The sequence below is a fragment of the Andrographis paniculata genome, unplaced genomic scaffold (assembly GCF_009805555.1).
Source record: "Andrographis paniculata isolate CXL003 unplaced genomic scaffold, ASM980555v1 Contig95END, whole genome shotgun sequence".
In the NCBI taxonomy this organism is placed as follows: domain Eukaryota; kingdom Viridiplantae; phylum Streptophyta; class Magnoliopsida; order Lamiales; family Acanthaceae; genus Andrographis; species Andrographis paniculata.
The window spans coordinates 2,047,706-2,069,509 of NW_026137634.1; the positions used below are offsets into that span (position 1 = coordinate 2,047,706).

The window sequence follows — 21,804 nt, forward strand, 5'->3', positions numbered from 1 at the left end:
TCAAAAGATTTAGGGTATGTTTCTTCGAAGTGGGGCCAAACCCCTTATGTTTTTTTTTTAAAAAAAATTAAAATTTTATTTAATATTTATTATAATTAAATGAAAAAATATATATACAATATATCATCATTTTTTAGATAATAAAATTTTTTATAATACAAGTAAATAAAAATTTAAATATATATGTTGTGTATAATATCATAATAAAATCATACAATATAAATTTTATCAATTAAATTTAATACACATTTATATTATTTTATTCATTATCCATCGAATCAATTCACATCAAAACTCTCCAAACCCCAGCCAAATCCAAACACAAAAAAAACAACAAAATCCAAACTCATCCCAAAATTCAAATAAAAACCAAACTCAAATCCAACTTCCCCCAAACTCCGATAAAGAAACATAGCCTTAGTATCGTAATAAACAGATTGCTCGTATGTAGGTTTGATAGAACTGTGACTCTGTGAGTAGGTTTGAAATCGGACATATAGAAATTGGGCCATAATGGGCCAGTAGAAATTTAAATTCAAAAGGCCCATCTTAAATTTGGGCCTTAATCATTCCATAGGCCCATTTACATTTTCCGTCAATGGGCTAATATTAACATTGAATTTATAAGGCCCATGTATGAAATGGATCAATAGTTAAAATGGAAAATCCAGAGGCCCAGTTGAAGGAATGAATAACAGTGTTGCCTATGGAAGATTCGGTGAATCGGTGGTTCGGTGGTGGTGAGAATCGAGGGAAACTCAGGTTGAGGAAATGGCAGCAGGTGATTTGAAGTGGAAGAACACTGCTCTTCTTGTAATTGATATGCAGGTATTTCGTTGTTTCAGCTGCGCCTCCTATACTCCGTGCGCAATCGTGTAAATTTTGTGATTTGTTTCCTGTGTTTTGGTTGCAGAAGGATTTTATTCTTCCAGATGCTCCGGTGTCTGTGAAGGGCGGGAAATCTATCGTTCCAAATGTTGTTAGAGCTGTTGAAGTAGCTCGAAGCCGTAAAATCCCTATTGTTTGGGTATTCTTCGTTAATTGTTCATTAGGATTATATATTATCGTGCTCTTTAATTACTCTGCTCTGGTTCATGAAGATCGATTGTATTACATATCTAAATAAGGATTATATCGAGCAATTCGACTTCAGAATTCACTGATTCTGGAATGGCGGTGGATTTTGGAATTTTAAGCTGGATTGTTTTCGAATTTTGTTTATACCTTACTTCGATGCACATTCTGATAGTTGGAGCAAAAAATTGTTCATAGGTTGTTCGTGAGCACGATCCTCTCGGTAGAGATGTTGAGTTATTTCGCAGGCATTTGTATTCTGATGGTAAACCAAAACCAACTGCAAAGGGAAGTGTAGGTGCAGAATTGGTTGATGGATTGGTGATCAAAGATGGTGATTATAAGCTTGTGAAAACAAGATTCAGTGCATTTTTCAACACAAACCTTCATTCGTATCTCCAAGGCATCGGCGCTAACAATTTAGTAGTCGTAGGTATGCTTCGACTTACTGTTTTTCCAGAACACTTTATAGCATTTCTATGTAGCATATTTGATTTAGTTTAATCCTATGGTTTCTACATTAGGTGTTCAAACTCCAAATTGCATTCGTCAGACCGTCTTCGATGCAGTGGCCTTGGATTATCATAAAGTGACTGTTCTTGTCGATGCTACAGCTGCTGCGACGCCTGATATACATATCGGTATTGCCTTCCTAACCCTCAAATAATGTACACTTTAATTTATGCATACATCTCATAGTTGTCTTCTTCAAGTAGTTAGATGCTTGGTTTAGTCCCGGAGGATTTATGCATAATTACAGAGGAAATGATGAAGAATTTTAGGCTTTCTTTAGATATGAAAAGTTTGTCGGGTTTTTGTTTGAGTTTTAGTTTAAATAGTATTTTTACATGACATTTTGTCATAGTAAATAATGTATTTTTATTGAGATCAGTACGGGATTTTGAAATACAAATTTTTGAAGAATTTTAGTAATCATAGAAAGTTAGTATTTGATGAGATATTTTATAAGATTGAATATGTATTTAATTTAATATTTTCTCAAAAAATAATATTGTCTGATGAATAGTGTCAAACTTTTAAAAGTATGCATATATAAATAAAGCCTTCATTGCAAAGTAGGGAAGAACCCTTCAAAATCATAAAATTGGTTCGCGGTTCTGATCATTGTGCCATAAAGTTATACATTTTGTGTTTTAGGGGTTCGGATCTGCAAATTTTTTAATAGAAAGGCTTTTGTTTATGTGATGTTTTAAATGAAAATTTACAGTGCGTAAAACACAACTATTTAGATTAGTATTTCTTGAATGGATTGGATTCATTATCCCAACCACAACAAAAATATTATCATCATTTCATACACTAGAAGCAATCTTCATTCTTTCTTAACTCTTGTCATTGCTATTTATTACAAAACCATGCCCGACATATTCAAGTAGCTAACATATTGCGTTCGTTTCTCTTTGCAGCGAACATTTTTGACATGACAAATGTTGGAGTGGCGACCCCAACACTAGAAGAATGGTGCAAAGCCTAATCGTGAGGAATCCATGGGCACTCTTTTGTTGATCTTCGTCGCCATACAAGCTTTGATTACTTGAAGGTATCTCCGAATTTCGTATATAAATATTGTAGAAATATGAATGTTTAACGTCGTGTTTATTGTGATTATATCGTTTTACTAGAAGCGTAGTAGGGAGCATCACCCTTATAGAAATGTGCCCGGACATTTTGTATTGTTGGATGCTATGTGTGTTCTTGGCTTCTTTTCTATTTTTTACACCCTCCGACTCACTTCTCATATCCATCTTTTCATTTCTGTCCGTCTCACTTATTTTGTCACTTTCATTTTTTGAAAAATAATTATACACTTTAATCTTATTTTTAAAAATTTAATTTATAATTTTTATAATTATAATTATACTAATAAATTATCTTAATATTAATCTATAATTATTTTTATTATACGATAATTATTTTTACTAATATATTTTTAATTATTTACTAATTATATCCCCTAAATTCTCGTGTCTAAAGTTATGCAGACAAAATATCCTGGCACAGAGGGAGTATTTTTCAAATGGATATTTGTGAAAAAAATTTACACATTCTTAAAACACTGGGATGACAATAGATTCAAATATATCCGAGACCCTACTTGAATCCTACTCATTTATTTGGATTTGAGTCTAATCATTCGGATATCAGCTCGAATATTGTGTATCCTAATTGGGTCCGAAATCGGATCGAAATCAAGGTCTAAAGATAGACCTGACCTGAAACATCTCAAAATTGCATTAAATTTTCTTATGCTTTAAAATATTGCACAATTTTATTTTTTTTAAGAGATTGTATGCAATATTTTTGAAAACAGCAGAGGATTTCATATAATTTTTTTAAAAAAATTATTTGATATTTCATCTGTCATTCAAATTTATATATTTTTTTTTGGTTATCATAAAAAAATATTTTTGTTTCTTTTTTAAGTAAAAAATTATTACGTTTTATATTTTTTTCACTCTAAAAAAAAAATAATAATTATTACTCATCTTTATTAAAATTCGTGTCCGGTCAAATGAACATTCATTTGCACAACGAAGAGAGTAGTTTTTAGAACTATAGGAAATCTTATCCAATTTTTAAACCATAAATGAGCATAGTGTAAATTTTTCAAAACTAATAAGAAATATTTATAAAAAATTATGTCAATTGAGAAAAAAAAGTAAAATAAAAAAAAAACCCATAATTGTTACAAATATTTATATTTCATCTATTTTATTCTCTCTCTTATGTTGTTGCAAAAATATAAAAGAAAATAAAAAGTGCATGTTTATATTAAAACGTATGTCCAAAAATATGGATGCACAACTGAGTCACGGACGAAGTAGTATTTATCTTGTTCAGGTATATAGATCTTTTATAGAACTTGTATTCTTCAACGTCATGACGATGTGAGTCCGTGGCACAGAATTATTTGTCTTTACAATTCTATTCTTTTTCAGAATTATTTCTCTTCTACAATTTATTTATTTATTTCTTTTTATTGTACTATATAATACTCCCTCACGAACGTTTGGATTTTTTTAATAGATTAAAAAAAAAATAATTTTGATATTTTTGTCTTTTATACTTTTATTTATGTAAAAATTAAAATTATTTTAGTATTAATGTGAGTTAAGGCGTGGGAATAATATAGAGTGGTTATTTTTTAAAAATAAATAATATGAAAAATTATTTTTATCCGTCGGTGGTCCCTATTTTTCAACAAAATTATTTATATTTTCTCATAACTATCCCTAATTATTACTTTAATTTACTTTTTAAAATCTAATTTAATCTTTTGCATTCTACTTTATACTTATTTTCCGTTAAATACTATTATTTGCTAATTCTCCAACTCCTAAGGAAACATCTTTTTAAGGAAGGAATAGAGTATATATATACATGATAACATTCATTTTTAGTTGGCTCATTAAATTTGAAGTTATTGTCCTAATTAATGGCTGTGGCCGAGATGAAGTGGACCAGCACTGCCCTTATAGTCATTGGCATGCAGGTATTCTTCATTCATTCATTCATACTTACTATTAGTATTTTTTATTTTTTTATTTTTTTATTTTATGTTTATATTTTATGTGAGAGCATGCAGAATAATTTTTTATTCAGCACTGTAACCACACTCCCCTTTATATTTTGAGATTTTGCAGAAGGATTATGTTTCAAAGACTAGCCCGTCTCGAATGGAAAGTGGCGAAGTCATTCTACCTAATGTTATCAAGACTGTTGACGTTGCTCGAAGCCGCGGCATGCCTATCGTATGGGTACTCTTCGATCCTCTTTACCCCCTCTTCCTCGAGGGATCACGTGTTTGTTAGAGTTCTATTATCAAGTTTTCATCGAATGCATCATATTTATTAGGGGTGTCAAAATTAAACCCGATTTGAATAACTGAACTTGTTCGACCTGAAAATTTTTAGGTTCAAGTTTGGTTATTTCAGATTTGCAAAAAATCAAGTCAATCCGAACTTGAAACAAAAAAATTGTTGACCTGAAACTATTTATTTTTATTATTATTTTAATTTATAATATTTATAGTATTCTAAAAATAAAAATGAAAGTTTTTAGGTTAATTTAATTTTTTTTTAAGTTTTTTGGTCTATTGTGTATCGGATATGTTCGAGTTTGGGCTTGAAACTAATTCAGATAAACCTGAACCCAACCTGAAAAAATTTGTGTCGGGTTCGAGTTGACAAATTTTTTGTTATCCAATGGCTCAACTCGACACGAACACGACCCAAAAATACGAATTGATACCCCTAATATTTATTTGGGAATTGACACAACCCGTAGCATCCTAACATGTTCGACATTGCACCAATATATATATATATATATTTATGTGGGAATTTGATTTTGGTCGAAGGTTGTTCGTGAGCATGACCATTTAGGGAGGGATGTTGAGCTTTTCCGAAGGCACAACTACGTTACTCCCGATAAGCCAAAGCCGGTTATTAAAGGCAGACCCGGAACAGAACTAGTCGACGAGTTGGAGATCAAAGACTCCGATTACAAATTAGTGAAGACGAGGTTCAGTGCATTTTTCAACACGAACCTTCATTCGTATCTTCAGGCCATCGGAGTTAATAGCTTAGTGATTATCGGTAATATATAACTTTTTACTTTTGTCTATTTGTTCGCTACTCGTCTACTTTAATCTCAAAGCTTATAACTGCATACACGTTTAGGACTTCAAACCCCGAACTGCATCAGGCAGACGGTGTTCGATGCAGTATCATTTGATTATCAAAGTGTCAAAGTTATTGCCGATGCAAGTGGCGCAGCCGCACCGGATATACACGAAGGTATGCAAGGTGACAATTTTGATCGATTTTTACTTGTGTCTATGACATAAACCTAAGGCGAGTTTATCTCCTCTTACAGTAAACCTCTACGACATACGAAAGATAAATGTCGGGACACCTACGCTAGAAGAATGGAGCAAACCTATCTAACATGAAATGTTTAGTTACTATGCTTTTATGGCGAACTTCGCCTGGACCTAATCGAAGTTGTAATAACGCATTGTGCGAAATTTCCTTCGAATGCTATAATAAACTATGTTAGAAAGATAGGGAGACTACAAATCTCATAAATATATGTCCTCAAAAGATCTAAATGACTCCTTCACATAAATTAGTATTGTTTGAGCAAGAAAGTTAAGCTAGCTTTAAGAAAATCGAGAAATAATATTGAAAAAATATATATTTGATGTAAAATGATATTTCACAAAAGCTTATGCTAAGGCATAGAAGGCTGCGCTATATATATATATATATACCATTTGTAGAATGGGAAATATATTACGGAATCAATTTGCATAAGTTGAATGTATAATTACCGGGTGAAGCTCCCTAGGCGAATTTGTGTTGTCAAAATGGCAATCTGTGAAACTTTCGTGATTGATGGCGCTATCATGCAGCAGCCATGGATGAACTGAGTCTTTGGATCTGGAGGAAGAAATTCAGAAACTTGAGAAATCGAAAAAATTGCGAATTGTGATAGTGGTTGTTGCTTGTACTCGAAGATAACACGCTACCTTATTCACGAGTAGGTTCACTTGCTCTCTGTACATCTCCTTTAGATCAACAATATCAGCTCGAAGTTCTTCCAACTGCACAAAATACACGCCATTTTCGAATTGAGAGGTATGTTTTTTTGCTATGAGGATGTAGGAAACGAAAAGTGAGTTACCTCTTCATCGCGTTCCCCCATCAACTCCAGTGCAGCAGAGTGCCTCCGTCTAAGTGCATCTAACTCTGCCCGTATTTTAGGAAGTGTAGCAGCTTCGATCCGTAACTTTTCACACTGTAGAGTTCATATCAATACTTAGTCAAAATTAGAAATAATATATACTATCAGCCAATAATAGGCAAATTTATAGTCAAAATGAATGCATAAGATATCTCAAAACATTGCTTTGGTTGTAATTCTGCGGCCTGTCTTTTTGCTCGTGTAAAGATGATTTCGATAGTGTTAGAAATTTCCAACCTAGCAAATCCTCACTGGCTCATAACATGAAAGGAAGAGATGAAATTTCACTATTACAATAGATTGAAAAGGATACTGTTGATAAGTCTAACCTGTGCAGTCAATTTAACTAACTCCTCTGCAAGAGAGTCGCGAATGGATTCCATAGAAGCCTGAAGAAGGTAAAAGAACCACTGTTGCAGCCACGGTATTATATTCAAAATATAACAAAAAATTTCAACCGTGAGCTTTTTGTACCAATCTAGATGCATAAGATGCAATCTCCCCCTCCTTTTGCCGGAGAGAAGCTTCAAAAGCACTTGATGTTAGGCTCCTCATGTAATACGGACTTGAAGCACCCTCTCCAAATATCCGGTTTTCGGAATAACTTCCAGGAGAGCCCAAAGTAGTCTGCAGAAGATAGCTTTCTTCCATACTGTTCAGGCTGCATGCACTTGAAGTTCGGCGTGGCAAGTTACCTATAGAAGAAGATGATCAAATGAGACAGCAGATGAAATAGGCAAATGAGTGGGCATTGAGAATAGGAAGAAATGTACTGTTTTCAAATGCAGCTGATTTTTGCCTTGCTCTGGGGCTTTGATCGGATATATTAACAGAGAGGTGGGAAGACCTTTCCTGATCAAAACGAGCAGCTTTTTCTCGCTCTATTTCCTGGAAAGTAGAATGTTACGGAAAACTTAGGAGATAAGTTAAGTAATTATCAGAATGAAAAAGTATATGCATACATGTAAAGATCATGGCTGTAACAGCAGGAGTCATAAAACAGATAAAATGAAATGGCCTTAGTTAGCACATTAGATTTTCTGTCTAATCTTTTGTTTCTTTAATTTGAAATTTTATGTCCCTTCTGACACATTTTAGCCCTGTTATCAACTTTCTTAAAATTTGAGTATGATTTACCTACTAGTTCTTAGAATTGATAGTGCAACAAATTATATTTGAATTTCCATCAACCAAACGCAAGCTAACTAAAGTTTCAGCAGAGAGAGAGACTTTTGGGTTAAATATCAAGGATCCACAACTTTGTGCACATGCTTAACCGAAATATAAAAGGGACAAAATAAAATTGTGAAACTAAAAACTATATTATGGGATTAAGGGGTAGGGCTAACCTTAGTAGTTCAGGATAGTGCCATAAACATGAAATTGAACGTGTACCTGTTGCAGAAGCTCTTGATGAGTCCGTAATTCATGTAATTCCTCCTTGTGTTTCTTCTTGATTTCCTTAATTTCATCTTCTAATTGTCTCGCATGACTTTCATGAGTGTCAGCTACCTCTTTCAGAGCAAGATATTCCTGCCTGTGTTCTGCAGCCTTCTGCCTCTCCTTTTCAAGAGATCTCGTTAGCTGTGTCTGTTCAGCTCTGAGGCATGATATCTAAAAAATCTCCAAGCATTAGTAGTTGATCATAGAAATAATTTATATGTAGCAATTAACTTGAGGAAAGTAAAATGAAATAAAAACACAACCTGAGCTTCCAGAACATTTATCCTGGACAAAGTTTGGCTTAATCGCTCGTTCACAGAACGCTCTTTTTCCTCTGAAGCTGCTGCTCTGGCCTCAGCTTCCTGCATGTGAAATTAAGAAGGGGTTGGATGTGTCAACTGTAAAATAGCACACAGATTGTACATATTCTATCGAGAAACCTGTAGCCTAGAGTTAAGTGATCTTTCCACAGCAGCCCAACCTTCAGCCCTTCGGGATGCTGTTTCCTGGCATTTGTTCGAAAGAATCAATAGTTAAAGCAATGCATGCAAGTGGCATGCAGTTGCAATCATCTAACAAACTTACTAATTACACAGTAAAACCTGCATTGCTTCAATCTGCCGTAATAGAGGCCTTGTAGACTCAGGAACTTGCATTACTAACTCCTCACACCTACGCTCGCTTGCCTAAGAACAGATAATACTATGTCAGATGCTAGACAACTAAGCATGTCTAGAAACCGAATATGTGTGCTAAAGCAAGAGCTCACTTGATATCTCTTTTGAAGATCCTCAATGTCTTTGCAGAGCATATCTTCTCTAAAAGCTGCCTGCACCAGAACAAAGCTAATTGTCTCTGTAACTATAAAGATGAAACAGTAGCCTCGTGGTGTTCTCAAGAAAACAAACCTGCTGCTCCCTTCTGCTTAGTGTTTGCCGTAATTCTTCGAGGGTTTGAATAAGCATGCTTTCACGGTCCTCAGTCTCTCTTAGACGACTTTCTATTTCAGTTCTAGCTTCACTGTTCGCTCTAGCCTCTGCAAATGCTTCAGCTTCCTTTGCAGCATTCAGAGCCTTTGTGTAGTATTCTTTCTGAGTTGCAAGTTCAGCTTGGTGTTTCTCTATAGTTTCTTGGAGCAACTGTTCAGTTGCTGCCTTGTCTTTTTTTATGCTCTCCACTTTATTCTCTTCAACCTGGAAGAGAGACATCAACATCCGTAAAAATCCCAACAAAAGAATGATAAGTAAGAAATTAGCTAATTAGTTCCAGAGCTTTCAATGTCAAATGGAAGTGCAAATAATTCAGTCAATGAAATGTCAACCAGCGTGCACCATGGGATGGAATACATAACTGTCAAAACACCATAGAAAGAAGATCATAAACTTGTCATTACAATACAAAACATACACTTGGATAATGTAAGATAAAAAGCACCCGGCTATAAATTCACACGATGGTTGGAAAGAAAACATAAAGCTGGTCTAGTGCACAAGAAACAGAGCAGTCATACTCAAAATAATTCCACATGGATACTGCCCAAGACGCAGTAAAGAGAAGATAACTTCAAGTAGCTTGCAATCTCCACAGAAGAGATGTTGATATCAAGGAATCCCACAGAGCAAGGGTATAGGTTTCACAAGGAAGCATAAGAATTGGAGGGACAAAATTAATAACCTCGAAAACCGCTGAAAATCAAGTCATGAAGAAAAAAAGGTACCATCTAGAAGGAGTAATTGAAAAGGTAGATACAATGATCAGAAAACATTGGTGGCTTGAAGAAAACCAACCTGTATCTTGGTAAGAAATCCTTTCTTCTCTTCCTCTAGCTCTCTAACCTGGCTTTTATAAAAAGTAAGTGAAAAATCCATAAACAGACCTTATTCATGTCCAACATTTGGCATAAATAAGGTAAGTCTCTAAACTGACCATAAATAGCATACCTGTGCCCTCAGCTTTCTGATATGTGATTCCTGAGCAGCCTGCTTTTTTGACAGCTCTTCACCTGAAAATTATCAATAGCATGATGAAGTTCAATAATAAGTGTAAGCTAAATTACTGAAATGTGCAAAAGTGAGATAATAAGTTTGAATGAAATAAACAAAGCCTTTCTCCTCAGCAGGACAAAGCCTAATTTCTATAAACCAAAGTGTATGGCTACATCTTTAGTGAAGGATCCATCTAAAAATTAACAGGCTCTCTACATCAATGAAAAAAATGCTAGATGAAGAGTATATTCTGGACGGAAGAAAATCATTGTTTGGAATTCATCAAATCTATAAAATCTTCAATCAGTTGCCATGACAGTTTAACCTCCAAAAAGCTAACCATTCAACTGCAGGGTCTCTCTTACATCACTCCCCAAACCTATCTTAATTAGCACTATACATCTCAAGCCTGTAAAAAATATGCTACATTGTCATGTAAATCATAATGGATTTAAAGGGAGTTAAAATCATCAAATGAACAAAGCCATGCTCTAATGGAATTTTGCACCTTCAGCCATCACTTGAGTGATTATTTCATCTTTCTCCTTCAGAAGAGCTGCAGCATCACTTCTCTTATTTTGTTCTCTCCGTAATGTATCTCTCTCTTTTGTCAGAGCATAAATCTGAATATGCAGAACACATGGTAAAACTAGAGAAAAGAAAATGTAAAATTCTTATAAGAGGGTTGCAACCTAATTGTTGAGTCACTGTGTAAGCATGCCAATATATTAAGAAGCTTGTGTCAAATCTGAGCACCAGAGAGTTATCTTATAGAGCCACAAAGGACAAGTAACAGGATAAGGATATGAAAAAATACAATTGACAAGGATAAATTGAAGGAGAAGATAGAGTCATCAGTCTAAAACTATGTTCAACTCCTTAAGAGAGAAACTGCAGTATGTCTTTTCTATATATGTTTCCATTATGTGCTATAAACCATGGTATTAATGTCTCAATCACAATTAAAACCAATAGCATATCACTGAATTGCCAAACATTGAAAGACAAATGGATAAATCATACTTAGGCTCATCAAACAGTTAACATGCATTACACGCCATGTTAAAAATAAGGGTTGCAGTTACATTAATTTATTAATGAAATATTTTCAAGATAACTGCATATCAAATAATGAAACACCTGTTGTAGTTCAAATTCATCAAATTATAGCTACAAAAAGAACTTCAAAGATCTTATCAGTGATGCCTTGGATTTCAATATATAAATGTTGTGTCAAAAGTGTACCTTTCTCTCGAGAGCTGATAACCTTTGATGATACTCCTCTCTTAGGAATTCAATGTCAACTTCACTTGTTTTTCTCTGTAGATAACTTTACAAGTTAATGTGATGAACATGTGTACGATAATGTATGTAAGAGTGCATCTGGGAAGTCACATGAATAAGAATGCAGATAGATGAGCACAGCATCTTGTATGTCAATATATGAATCGGATCCCATTATTACAGACAGACAGCTGAATAACTTCTTGATCCAGGACATTCATCTCAAAATTAACAAGGTGTGTTTAATTCATAGGAAATCTACTAATCAAGAGGAAGGCAGTATTTGTCCCCTCACTGATTAATTAGCAGAAACTCATTCATTTGAATTTCCAATAATCAAAACTGTCGAAACATCGTACACAGTTTAGGCACTTATGACGATCACAGAGGTCAACCTCCATTCATTTATCGGAGTAACATTTTTCTCAGAAACCTAATATTCCAACTTCAAGTTTCCCACTTCCTTTAAATTATAGCTGTCATACATAGATCAGGACTAGATTGAGTCTATTTCTGACTCTGCCACTATGAAATTCTGCACCTTCATTATACATCCATCCCCATGACAATTCATAATGCCATATCTAATATAATGCATCCACATGTTAATCATCTTTCTCATAAAGCTCAAAACTTTAAACTGTGCTGACAACGAGAAGTACTATATTATAACTTGGGTAAGAACTAACAGTAGCAAAGTATCATCCACGAGGACCTTCTCATATGTGGCTCATATACCAGTATCTGAACTAAGAAGCTTAACTGATGATAGAAAGTCGAAATACAGTGTTGGGACATTCATTAATCATCCAGGTAAAAGTTAGAATTCTGGCATCACGTATTTTATAACTCTCCACCATATTTTCCTTGAAATCTCAGTGATCATGCATGAGGGATAGCAATCTCATGGCAAGCACCAGTATAGCTTGTTATCAGATGAGGACAGTATAATAATAAAAATAGTTACTAATAGCTTGAAGACACTCACCCTCAAATCAATTATTACTGCTTTTAACTCCTCGTTTTCATTCATCAGCTTTGCAATCTCATCAGCTTTGGCCTGCAAGGGGAACATATATATATTTTATTATTTTAGTATGATCCACACTTCTTCTCTTAAGTACTTCAACCGTAATACTTTCAAGGTGCGTAAAAATATGACTTCATGATAAAACTGACACATCCATTTCACCTTTTTTTTTTTTTTAATAATAACCTTAGAATTTATCCACTACTTAAGTTCCTGTATAACACAAGTCAAGTTTTATATCAAAAAACTAGTAATTGATCTCTCCCAGTCCCAACCACAGCTCTCTAAGCACTCAATGAAGTTACATTCCATATCTCAACCAAAATATAAAGTGATGACCAGAAACCCAAACAAAATAATAAAACATCTTCTCGAATAGTGAGTAACACTTTTGCATTCTTTATTCTATAGGTGATACAATCACCATACATGATATGACATTTGATAATGTGAATGTGCCACACCATCGCAAAATCCATGCTAGTATCCAAAAGGAAATTATAGACTACCTGTGCTTGCCTGGCGGCTCCATGTAATGCAGCTTCCATCATTTTCATTTCCTTCTTCACCTTTTCAAGCTCAGCCAAAGAATCCACACTATCAGATGAATCTCCTATAGTACTTGAATGCTTTTCATTCAAGATAGCATCTTTCTCCAAATGCTGATTCAGCTCAATGGCTTTAGAAACAGCATCATTGAGAGGTTTAACCAGATCCAGGGCTGTTTTTGCAGCCTCTGAATCACTATATTGTAATACATGTGACATGTCCAAAGTATTATCTTCGACATTGGCAACATTTGCAGTAGTATCTGAAGCAGATGATTCTCTGCTTTTAGTTGGGTCTTCAGATGACATATCCAGAGCTTGAGCTGCAAGAACTTTATTTACATCCTCTTTTTCAGTATTTTTATCATTATCGCTCTCCAGAATGCCAGTATCATCATTTGTGGTAGACACAGAAGTTATGTCTTCAATTTTACCTACAGAACTAGTTGATTCTGCTTGTTCAGGATCTACCAATGCAGGAGATATCTCTTTAAAACTCTCTTCATTTTCGAGATTTTTGGCAGACTCAGGATGTACAGGCTCCAAAGAATTAGGAAATGATTCTTCTAACCTCTCCTTTTCAATATTGTGTTCAAATTCTCCTTGCTCATCCTTTTCAGGTTTTTGTTCAGGTACTTCCACAGATGAAACCACCTCCGCTTCACGATCTTCCTTATCACTTTCTTCCGGATCCTCACTAGTATCTTTAGTTTTATCACCAGCTCCTACATCTGTCGCCTCAGCTTCAGAGGTGTCGGCAGTAACATTATCTTTTGGGTCCTCACTAGTATTCTCTATTTTCTCTCCAGATCCTCCATCAACCACCTCAGCTTTAGAGCCATCTGCAGTGGTGTTGTCTCCAGGCTCCTCATTAGTTTCCTTTACTTTCTCTGCAAATGCAGTTTCTACCTCCGAAAATCTTAATTCTTCATTTGCTTCACTTCCATGGGGAGTTTGTTCACTTGTTTGTTTAGCTAAGTTTTCATTCTCCCCTTGTTTTACACTATCAGATGATGCAGGCTTTGAGAAATCAGGATTTTCTGATGATTCAACAGCACTGTCCTGGTCTTTGCGCTCGATGGCGGATGTAGACTTTGAGGAATCAGACATTTGGGATGATGATTCCACAGCACCTTGCTCACCCTTCTGCCCCATAGACCCAGTAAAAGGTTCAAACTGTGCATTGCCATCTGTAGCTGAAGTCCATGGTCCTGATCCTGCATTGCAGAAGCTATTGGTAAATATGGTCAATCCAAAAAGTCTCAGCCATTTGGACAAAAATTACTTCAAAATATCCCAGCTACAATGCAGTATCATGCCAAGGCGAAAAATATTCAGAAACCTTAATTTTCATCTATAAACTAACTACTTGTAACCATAAATTTGTGCAGCTCCATGACTTATACATTATGCTAGCATTTTATACTTCCTTCTATACGTTAGACAAAAGGCTTCACAATAGCATAATATGATATCTAAATTCTTTGCCCATCTTTGTACATAATGCCTTTTCTTGTGTGAAAAATCCATAAGAAACAAGAACATTAGCGAAAGAGAAGAACTAATGTAATCCAAAACCAAGAAGATAAATCTTACCTTCACCCCCATCACCACTGGCCTCGGATTTCTCCTCCAGACCAAGGGCGCTGTCGAAGTTCTTCTCAATGTTCTTAACGCTCTCGCTCAGTTTATTCACCGCCTCTGTAAAATCCGGGAAGTTCCCCAGAGAGACTTTCCCGCTAAACCACGCCATACTCACCGATCAGGAAGCTTGATCCAGTCCTCAGATAATCACATTCATATCCACCGACATTTGGAAACCTGCCAAATCAACCAAAACAAACAATTACGATATACCATAACCCAAATTTGAGCTAGCTGCAACAATCGATAACAAAAAGGAAACGACAATCACAGCAAATGAAGATCAAACACATTTCCATCCTTCAAAAGCCTCGAGATCATTAACTAATGTAAAAATAAAAATAAATAAAAAAACCATCAATGCCGGTTTCAGGAACGAGCAAAACATAATTTAAGCCGAATACAACAACGATTGAACATCAGAAACCTCGGCGATCCGATACTGCAAAAATGCACGTCGAAGCGATGGATTCGGAAGACAGAATCAAAATTTCTCGACGGGATGAGTCACATATTATGGCAATGGAAACGTTTGTAACAGAAGTTCGTACGATTTGCGTTATACGGTATTTTGCTCGTGTATCTCTACGACGCCGTTTTGATGTTTTTTACTTTGAACAATGTCTGTTTTAATTTATTTATTATCTAAATTTTAAATTCTTTTATAAACATATAGTATTATTGTCATCTAATAAAACAGTATATTTAATTATTATTTAAATATAAAATACAAATTCAAAATACAATGGCTTTGGAGATGTTTGAAATTTTGAAAATTTGTAAAAAAAATAAAAAATTAGTATTTGATTTGATGTTTTGTGAAAATATATATATATATTACTTAGGCAAAATCAATTCAAAAAGTAGTTTGATTTGATGTTTTGTGAAAATATATATATATATTACTTAGGCAAAATCAATTCAAAAAGTAGTATATTGCTTCGTTAAAATGAAGCAATGTAAATAAAGGATGTCAAAATAATTGTTGTTTATATATATATATATATATATAAATAAAAATAAAAAAACAAACATATAATTGATCTCCTATTTACAAAAGGTTACAATATAACAGGGATTCAATAATTCGATCGTTTTATCCAAAGCGAGAAATATATGTATATATATATGCATCGGGGCGAACCTTTATAACCTCGTTTATCGCCTCTCGATGCTTCGACTTCAATCGCGCCGAGCCGGGCTTCTCAAGCCGCCGGAGTTACCTAATTTCTCAATGTACGACATTTTCTTGCTCTTCTCGACGATTTCTTCTTGAACACCTTTCTTCGGGTCGTCGTCTAAGCTCCAACCCATAAAATCGAGCAATGTCATCGAATTAACTGTCTTCGCAGACTCATCATCGTCGTCGTCGTTGTCATCGTCGTCGCTGCAATCATTTACTTTCTTAAAATCGAGAGGATGGTTGTAAGAATGCCTACTTTGTTCCAAAATCGAATTCCTCGCGATCGTGTCCGCATGCAGCACATCCTCGATTCTTGACAGGATCGTGAACGCCAACCCCTCGATCACCCGCGAGTAGCTCTCGAGAATTGCCAGCCCCACATCCTGCAAAACGTCGATGAAAAAAGATCGAGAAAAGATATTTTATGGTTGGATAGAAATTGAGTCGATAAAAATGTAAAGGGCGTCGAGGTTGTTCTTACGGTGTTGCATTGGATTTTCGATATTTCGAGATCAGATTGCGGGAGCCCGGGATACCAATGCTTCAGCATTAGCAGAACGGTCTCGGCGCGTTCCTCGATCATCCCCCGTTTCTCCGAACCCCACGACGTTTTTCCGTCTTTAGCGTTGAGTTTCCTTTTCCATATCATGACCGACGCTTCGATCTTGTTCTTGACGTCGACGATTTTGTGCTCGGAAGACGAGCTCCATAGCCGTTGGAAATAGCCCGGGTCGAACGAATCGTCGGCGAGGATCTTGTACAACGAATCCCCGAGGCAATCTCGCCCATTCTACGATAAAACAAACACAACATTACGATAAACATATACATCGAAAACCTCGATCGATCGATTCTCGACTCGGGTTTAGCTTCGTACCTTAGGGAGAGACTCGATGTAGCTTCCTGGGATCTCCATTTCAGACAAGACGAGCGAATTTATCGCCATGGCAGCTTTCAGAACTTGATTCACCGAATCTTTTTGCTGTAAGAACCATTTTTGGGTAGCGTCAGATAGACCGTTGGGGGGAACCTTAGGGGTCGGAATCCACCACTTGTCGTCATGTCTTTCTTGCTCGTCGTCATTCTTGGTCGCGTAGTGAAATTCGTCTATGTCGCTGAAGTTGTCGAGACAATCCTAAGACATTACATCATAATATCGAACTAATGAGGCCGAAGAGTCAGGGACAAAAATGGTACATGAAAAACAACCGAAAATTGCTCTTACAAGGAGCATCGTATCAAGCTTGCGCAACGCCGGTATGTTCATTTGGAGGTCTCGTCTTTGCCTCATCGTCATTACCTGGTAAGAAAATCGCATAATCGTCGTTGTTAATTCAAAAATGCTCGAAAAGCACGAGTAATTCATGATATTTGTCGCGATAATATTATGGAGATTTATTGATCATCATATGTAATAAACATTAGTAGAAGACAAGCTAAGGTACTAATATTTGCGTTCTCTATGAACATTTCTACGTCTTTATGATCAGATGTTTTATGAGATGAAATAACATCATTTTCAAGTCAACAGAAAGTCTTTACAATCAGATGTTTTATGAGATGAAATAATATACTTTTATATAAATCTGTAAAAGTTAGATAGTAAAGGTATTTGAAATCAGATTTAAGTAAACAAGAGTCTAAAATTTTTAAAAACTTAGAAACTGTATAGCAGAAATAGTACAAAAATTCAAAAGAGCAACCTCGACGGTACGCCCGTCTTTCAACCGTTGTGTCGTCGGAATGAATTCGACGATGTAATCTGTAACGGATAATAGCCAATCGATCTCTTTCGTCCACCTTGCTCGTGTCTCCTCCGACATTGGCTCTAATTTCTTTTGTTCTCCAAACACTGAAGCTAAAAGTCAAATATTCACCTTAAAAACATCAAAACAAGCTCGACTCGTTGAGCCAACCACAAAACATTCCCACATTGGCGAAATGCTTGAATACCTGCCAAGTTCGTGATCGCATTCGACAATGCCATAGCCGACGAAACACCTTTCCCGCTACCCGACATGTCCTCGCCTAATAACAACTTCGCGAACCTTTCCCTCATCAACTCCAAATCTATACGATCCATCGTAAAACAAACATGATTTAAACTCTATTGTCGTTGAATTTTCATTTATTTTTATTTTTCTGACTCTACGGTATTTAATGCTATCTATAAAAATATATTATTTTCTTTTATAAAACAGCAAATCAAAACCATTGTCATAGTATGGACACGAAAATAAATACAACCAAACACGTCCTTAAAATTGATGAAACCAACAAATATCAAACATGTGAGAAAAACTATTGTTATGTTCTTTTAGTATTTCAAATCAAAATTAACATTATTCATCTAGCACAGTTTTCAATAAAAATTCAATATTTTACAGCACATCAAAATACTATATTTCAAATCAATTTCAAACCACAACCAAACAATCCAAATATTTCAAACCACAACCAAACAATCCAAATATTTCAAAATATGGTTTATTTCAGTGTTTTTATTTTAATCATTTATTAAAGAAAATTCTATAATTATATTAGTAACTATTCGCGGCATAACTATTTGTTTTTGCAAAACTATTATCTAAATTTGTAAAATAATAATAATATCAACACAACACATCTAACAAAATATCGAATATGTCATCTAATTGTTGGACATGACACCTTATTTAAACAAAGTAATACTTCACGAATCACAACGGTTGGATAAGTTACATTAGGCAAGTCAATTTTGTATGACATATCCGATCGAAAAAGCGTAGACAGGATTTAAACAAATGACTTTACGATCATAAATACGCTCACTATATCAATTCGATCATTCTTTACCTGGAACAAAATATACGTTTTGTATTGATTGTTTGATGCCACTACACATTAATACAAGTGTTTTTATACATATATTCTTTGAGATTTTTTTTCCAATTTTTAAATAAATTAAAATACATGTTTTATAATAAATATTAGATTTAACTACTAATTGAACACAAAATATACAAATATAAACACAAACCAAACATTTTGAGGTAAAAAAGTCATAAAATGCTTAGTGTATATTGGAACTATTTTCAAATTTTTATTTTAAACTTAAAACCATTAAATTAAATACTTAGTTTTTTTAATCAATATATTATATAAAAAATCAAAATTTTATTAAAAACATCAAATTAATACATTATTTTAATTCAATTTTTTTATGACGATAAAAACTCCCAAACCAAATTTAAATTCAATCCAAAAACAAATAAATTAAAAAAAATATGTCATCAAATCAAAAAAGAAAAACCTAAATTTTACCTGAAAAAATAACAAAAATTACTTCACTTAAACAACATTACTATTTAACATAATAATTTCTAAATTCACAATAACCAGTAATAAAAATTTTAAAAATATAATAAAAATTCACATCACCAAAAGAACACGCACTTATATTATTTTGCATAAAAAATAATGGCTGAATTAAAAAATAATAATAATAAAAATTAAGGGTGTATTTGTTGGAGTAATTTTTCTCTAAAATTTACTATTGATAGATTTTTTTTAAAAGAAATATCAAATTAAACTATTATTTTTTATTTTTTATATTATACTCTATTCTTTTTACCATTATAGTTTTAATTGAATTGGACATCAGATTTAAGAAATATTCATATTATATGGATAATTGGTAAAAAATATGAATAAAAGATTTTTTTTGTCTATATTAGTGTAAAAAAAAAGTGACAATTGTATAATAAAAATAAAAAAAAAAATAATGGTAATTTTATAGTCATATTATTATTTATGAAAATAAAATTATTATTTTGAAACGGACAAAAATAGTAAAGACTATTTGAACATAGGGAGTATTAAAAAGTCAATTTCACCTATTTATATCAGTATTGTACTACTGCTATAATTCACCGTTCAAATCTAAATTTAAAATCCAATCCACCGAAACAAACAAAACAAAACACCAAATTTTAAGACTTCCATTTTCCGTACCTGACAGATGCTTTTCTCCACTCGTACCGGAATCGGCGGCGCAACCGCCGCCCGCCGCCCTGTCTCCGCCGGCCGGAGACGGCGGCCCGCCAGGATCGGCAGTCAAGCTCCACGCCTGTCTCCCGCCCTCCCTGTAATAACCCCTCAGATGGCCCGGCCCGAACTTGGCGTCCCTGCGGGCTCGCGCCATTGATTAACAATCTCCGTGCCCTAAAAATCGCCGAAACCTGTCCGATTCCTACAAATGAAGATTTCAAACAAACGAATCCGAGATCGAACAGCGAAATCGACGATGGCAGATGCGGAAATTGTCGGATTACTTGGGGAAGAAAACTGCGAAAAAATCCAAACGGCGAGTGAGTGAAGATTTCGGAGATTAATCGCGTATTAATACGAATTCGGACATCGTAGAGAATCCTCGAAATTAAGGAGATTTTGGTTTCCCTTTTTTGGATTAAGACAGTGAAAGGAGTATTGTGTTGTTTCTATGGTTTTATTTGTTTTGAAGCTCCGGAAGAAATAGAAGGGTATTGATGGCGGCAGATTGTTGGGGACGCCAGGGCGTTCGAGTCCTGAACGCGTTTCATTTGCTGAGAAGATTGAGCGGGATCTGGAGTCCTGGAGGGTTTTAGATTGTGGGGTACGAATTTAATTAATTTTATATTGGATTTGTTTGGTTGGGTTTTGGATTGTGTTTGTTTGTGTTTTTTAGAAAGTGTTTTTTAGGATGCCCTTCTTTTTTTTTTCTTTTTTTTTCTTTTTTTAATTTACCAATATTTTTGATATAATAATAAATAATACAAAATATATTTAATAAAAATTAAAAAATAAAAAATAAATGCTCATTACAAAAATTTAAATATTTAATTTAAAATAATACTCCATTCATCCCTTCAACTTAAAATAGTTTTATATCATTTTTATCTTTTATAAAATAATAGTCTCATTTTCATAAATATTCATATTACTATAGAATTATTTTATTTTCTCATTATTATTATAAATATCACTATTTTTTACACTAATATACGCAAAAAAATCTTTTACTCATATTTTTTTACCAACTATCAATATAATATTATTATTCCTTAAATTTCGTATCCGACGCAAAAAGACATATATTTTCCAGACATGTGAAATATATTTTATATTTTTGATACAATTTCTCTTGTACAATGCGTTAAAAATCAATTCATCTAAAATTTTAAGTCAACGGAGCCATTGTATAATTAAAATTATCAAAAATCTTTCATCCCAATAAAAATATCTATATTACTTCTATATATAGGAATTTTAAAAATATATATCAAATACAGTATATTAATAAAAAAATTTATTATATATATAAGTAATTATAAATTAAAATTAAAATAATTTAAAATTTTAATGAAAAATAAATAAATTTTAAATTTTAAAAATATTATTAAAATTTGTGAATTAAAAAAAAAAACAAATTGTGTTGAATAGTAGAAGATAGAAAACAAAATAAAATTGACAGAGTAAGGGTGCGTTTGTTTGGGGGTTTGGATTTTGGATTGAGATTTGAATAGTAAAAATTTTGAATTTGAATAGTTGTATGATGTGATATAAATAGGGTTTGATGTGATGTTTTGAATGTAAAATTGATTTTTAGTATAATATAAAAAATGAAAAATAGGTGTTTGATTTGATGTTTTTGGGGGGAAAAAATTGGATGAACAGTGGAAATCCTTCAAAATCCTTCAAACAAACACACCCTAAATGTGTTTCTTTAACTATCAAACTTCAATTTTCTACTATTTCGACTATTTATTTTTTTAAAAAGATATATTTTTTTCCATAACATAACATAACATAACATTTCATTAACCA

At 33.8% G+C, this 21,804-nt stretch overlaps 4 protein-coding genes across 11 annotated transcripts; 2 read left to right on the forward strand and 2 right to left on the reverse strand.

Moving 5' to 3' along the window:
* Positions 1-697: 697 nt before the first annotated feature.
* LOC127243371 (probable inactive nicotinamidase At3g16190) lies at positions 698-2,826 on the forward strand. The gene is made up of 5 exons (XM_051263357.1): positions 698-828; positions 914-1,027; positions 1,273-1,507; positions 1,599-1,715; positions 2,502-2,826. The coding sequence occupies exons 1-5, from the start codon at positions 772-774 to the stop codon at positions 2,567-2,569; spliced, it is 591 nt and encodes a 196-aa protein (XP_051119314.1). The 5' UTR covers positions 698-771; the 3' UTR covers positions 2,570-2,826.
* On the forward strand, positions 2,510-6,202 carry LOC127243370 (probable inactive nicotinamidase At3g16190). 4 transcript variants are annotated; one of them, XM_051263353.1, is made up of 6 exons: positions 2,533-2,635; positions 4,517-4,588; positions 4,740-4,853; positions 5,456-5,693; positions 5,778-5,894; positions 5,974-6,202. In XM_051263353.1, the coding sequence occupies exons 2-6, from the start codon at positions 4,532-4,534 to the stop codon at positions 6,042-6,044; spliced, it is 597 nt and encodes a 198-aa protein (XP_051119310.1). In that variant the 5' UTR covers positions 2,533-2,635; positions 4,517-4,531; the 3' UTR covers positions 6,045-6,202. The 4 variants fall into 4 exon arrangements, with proteins under 4 accessions (XP_051119313.1, XP_051119310.1, XP_051119311.1 ...); XM_051263354.1 differs by having other exon boundaries at positions 4,740-4,847; XM_051263355.1 differs by having other exon boundaries at positions 2,579-2,635; positions 4,553-4,588.
* Positions 6,203-6,286: 84 nt separating this feature from the next.
* On the reverse strand, positions 6,287-14,886 carry LOC127243367 (golgin candidate 5-like). Of its 2 annotated transcripts, none has more exons than XM_051263345.1 (19): positions 14,730-14,886; positions 13,095-14,350; positions 12,544-12,615; positions 11,517-11,591; positions 10,780-10,894; positions 10,227-10,288; positions 10,074-10,121; positions 9,195-9,479; positions 9,056-9,115; positions 8,889-8,972; positions 8,727-8,792; positions 8,550-8,648; positions 8,239-8,457; positions 7,617-7,731; positions 7,318-7,538; positions 7,173-7,232; positions 6,784-6,897; positions 6,629-6,703; positions 6,287-6,539 (listed from the first exon to the last, which is right to left on the reverse strand). In XM_051263345.1, exons 1-19 carry the CDS (start codon positions 14,884-14,886, stop codon positions 6,504-6,506), a joined length of 3,219 nt encoding a protein of 1,072 aa, XP_051119302.1. In that variant the 3' UTR covers positions 6,287-6,503. The 2 variants fall into 2 exon arrangements, with proteins under 2 accessions (XP_051119302.1, XP_051119303.1); XM_051263346.1 differs by having other exon boundaries at positions 13,095-14,364; positions 14,730-14,826.
* LOC127243369 (rho guanine nucleotide exchange factor 8-like) lies at positions 14,857-20,592 on the reverse strand. 4 transcript variants are annotated; one of them, XM_051263348.1, is made up of 8 exons: positions 19,954-20,591; positions 17,914-18,030; positions 17,664-17,818; positions 17,186-17,260; positions 16,838-17,095; positions 16,442-16,750; positions 15,922-16,343; positions 14,857-14,954 (listed from the first exon to the last, which is right to left on the reverse strand). In XM_051263348.1, exons 1-7 carry the CDS (start codon positions 20,141-20,143, stop codon positions 15,960-15,962), a joined length of 1,488 nt encoding a protein of 495 aa, XP_051119305.1. In that variant the 5' UTR covers positions 20,144-20,591; the 3' UTR covers positions 14,857-14,954; positions 15,922-15,959. The 4 variants fall into 4 exon arrangements, with proteins under 4 accessions (XP_051119305.1, XP_051119306.1, XP_051119307.1 ...); XM_051263349.1 differs by lacking the exon at positions 14,857-14,954 and having other exon boundaries at positions 15,824-16,343; positions 19,954-20,191; positions 20,274-20,590; XM_051263350.1 differs by lacking the exon at positions 14,857-14,954 and having other exon boundaries at positions 15,824-16,343; positions 17,664-17,812; positions 19,954-20,592.
* Positions 20,593-21,804: the final 1,212 nt, after the last annotated feature.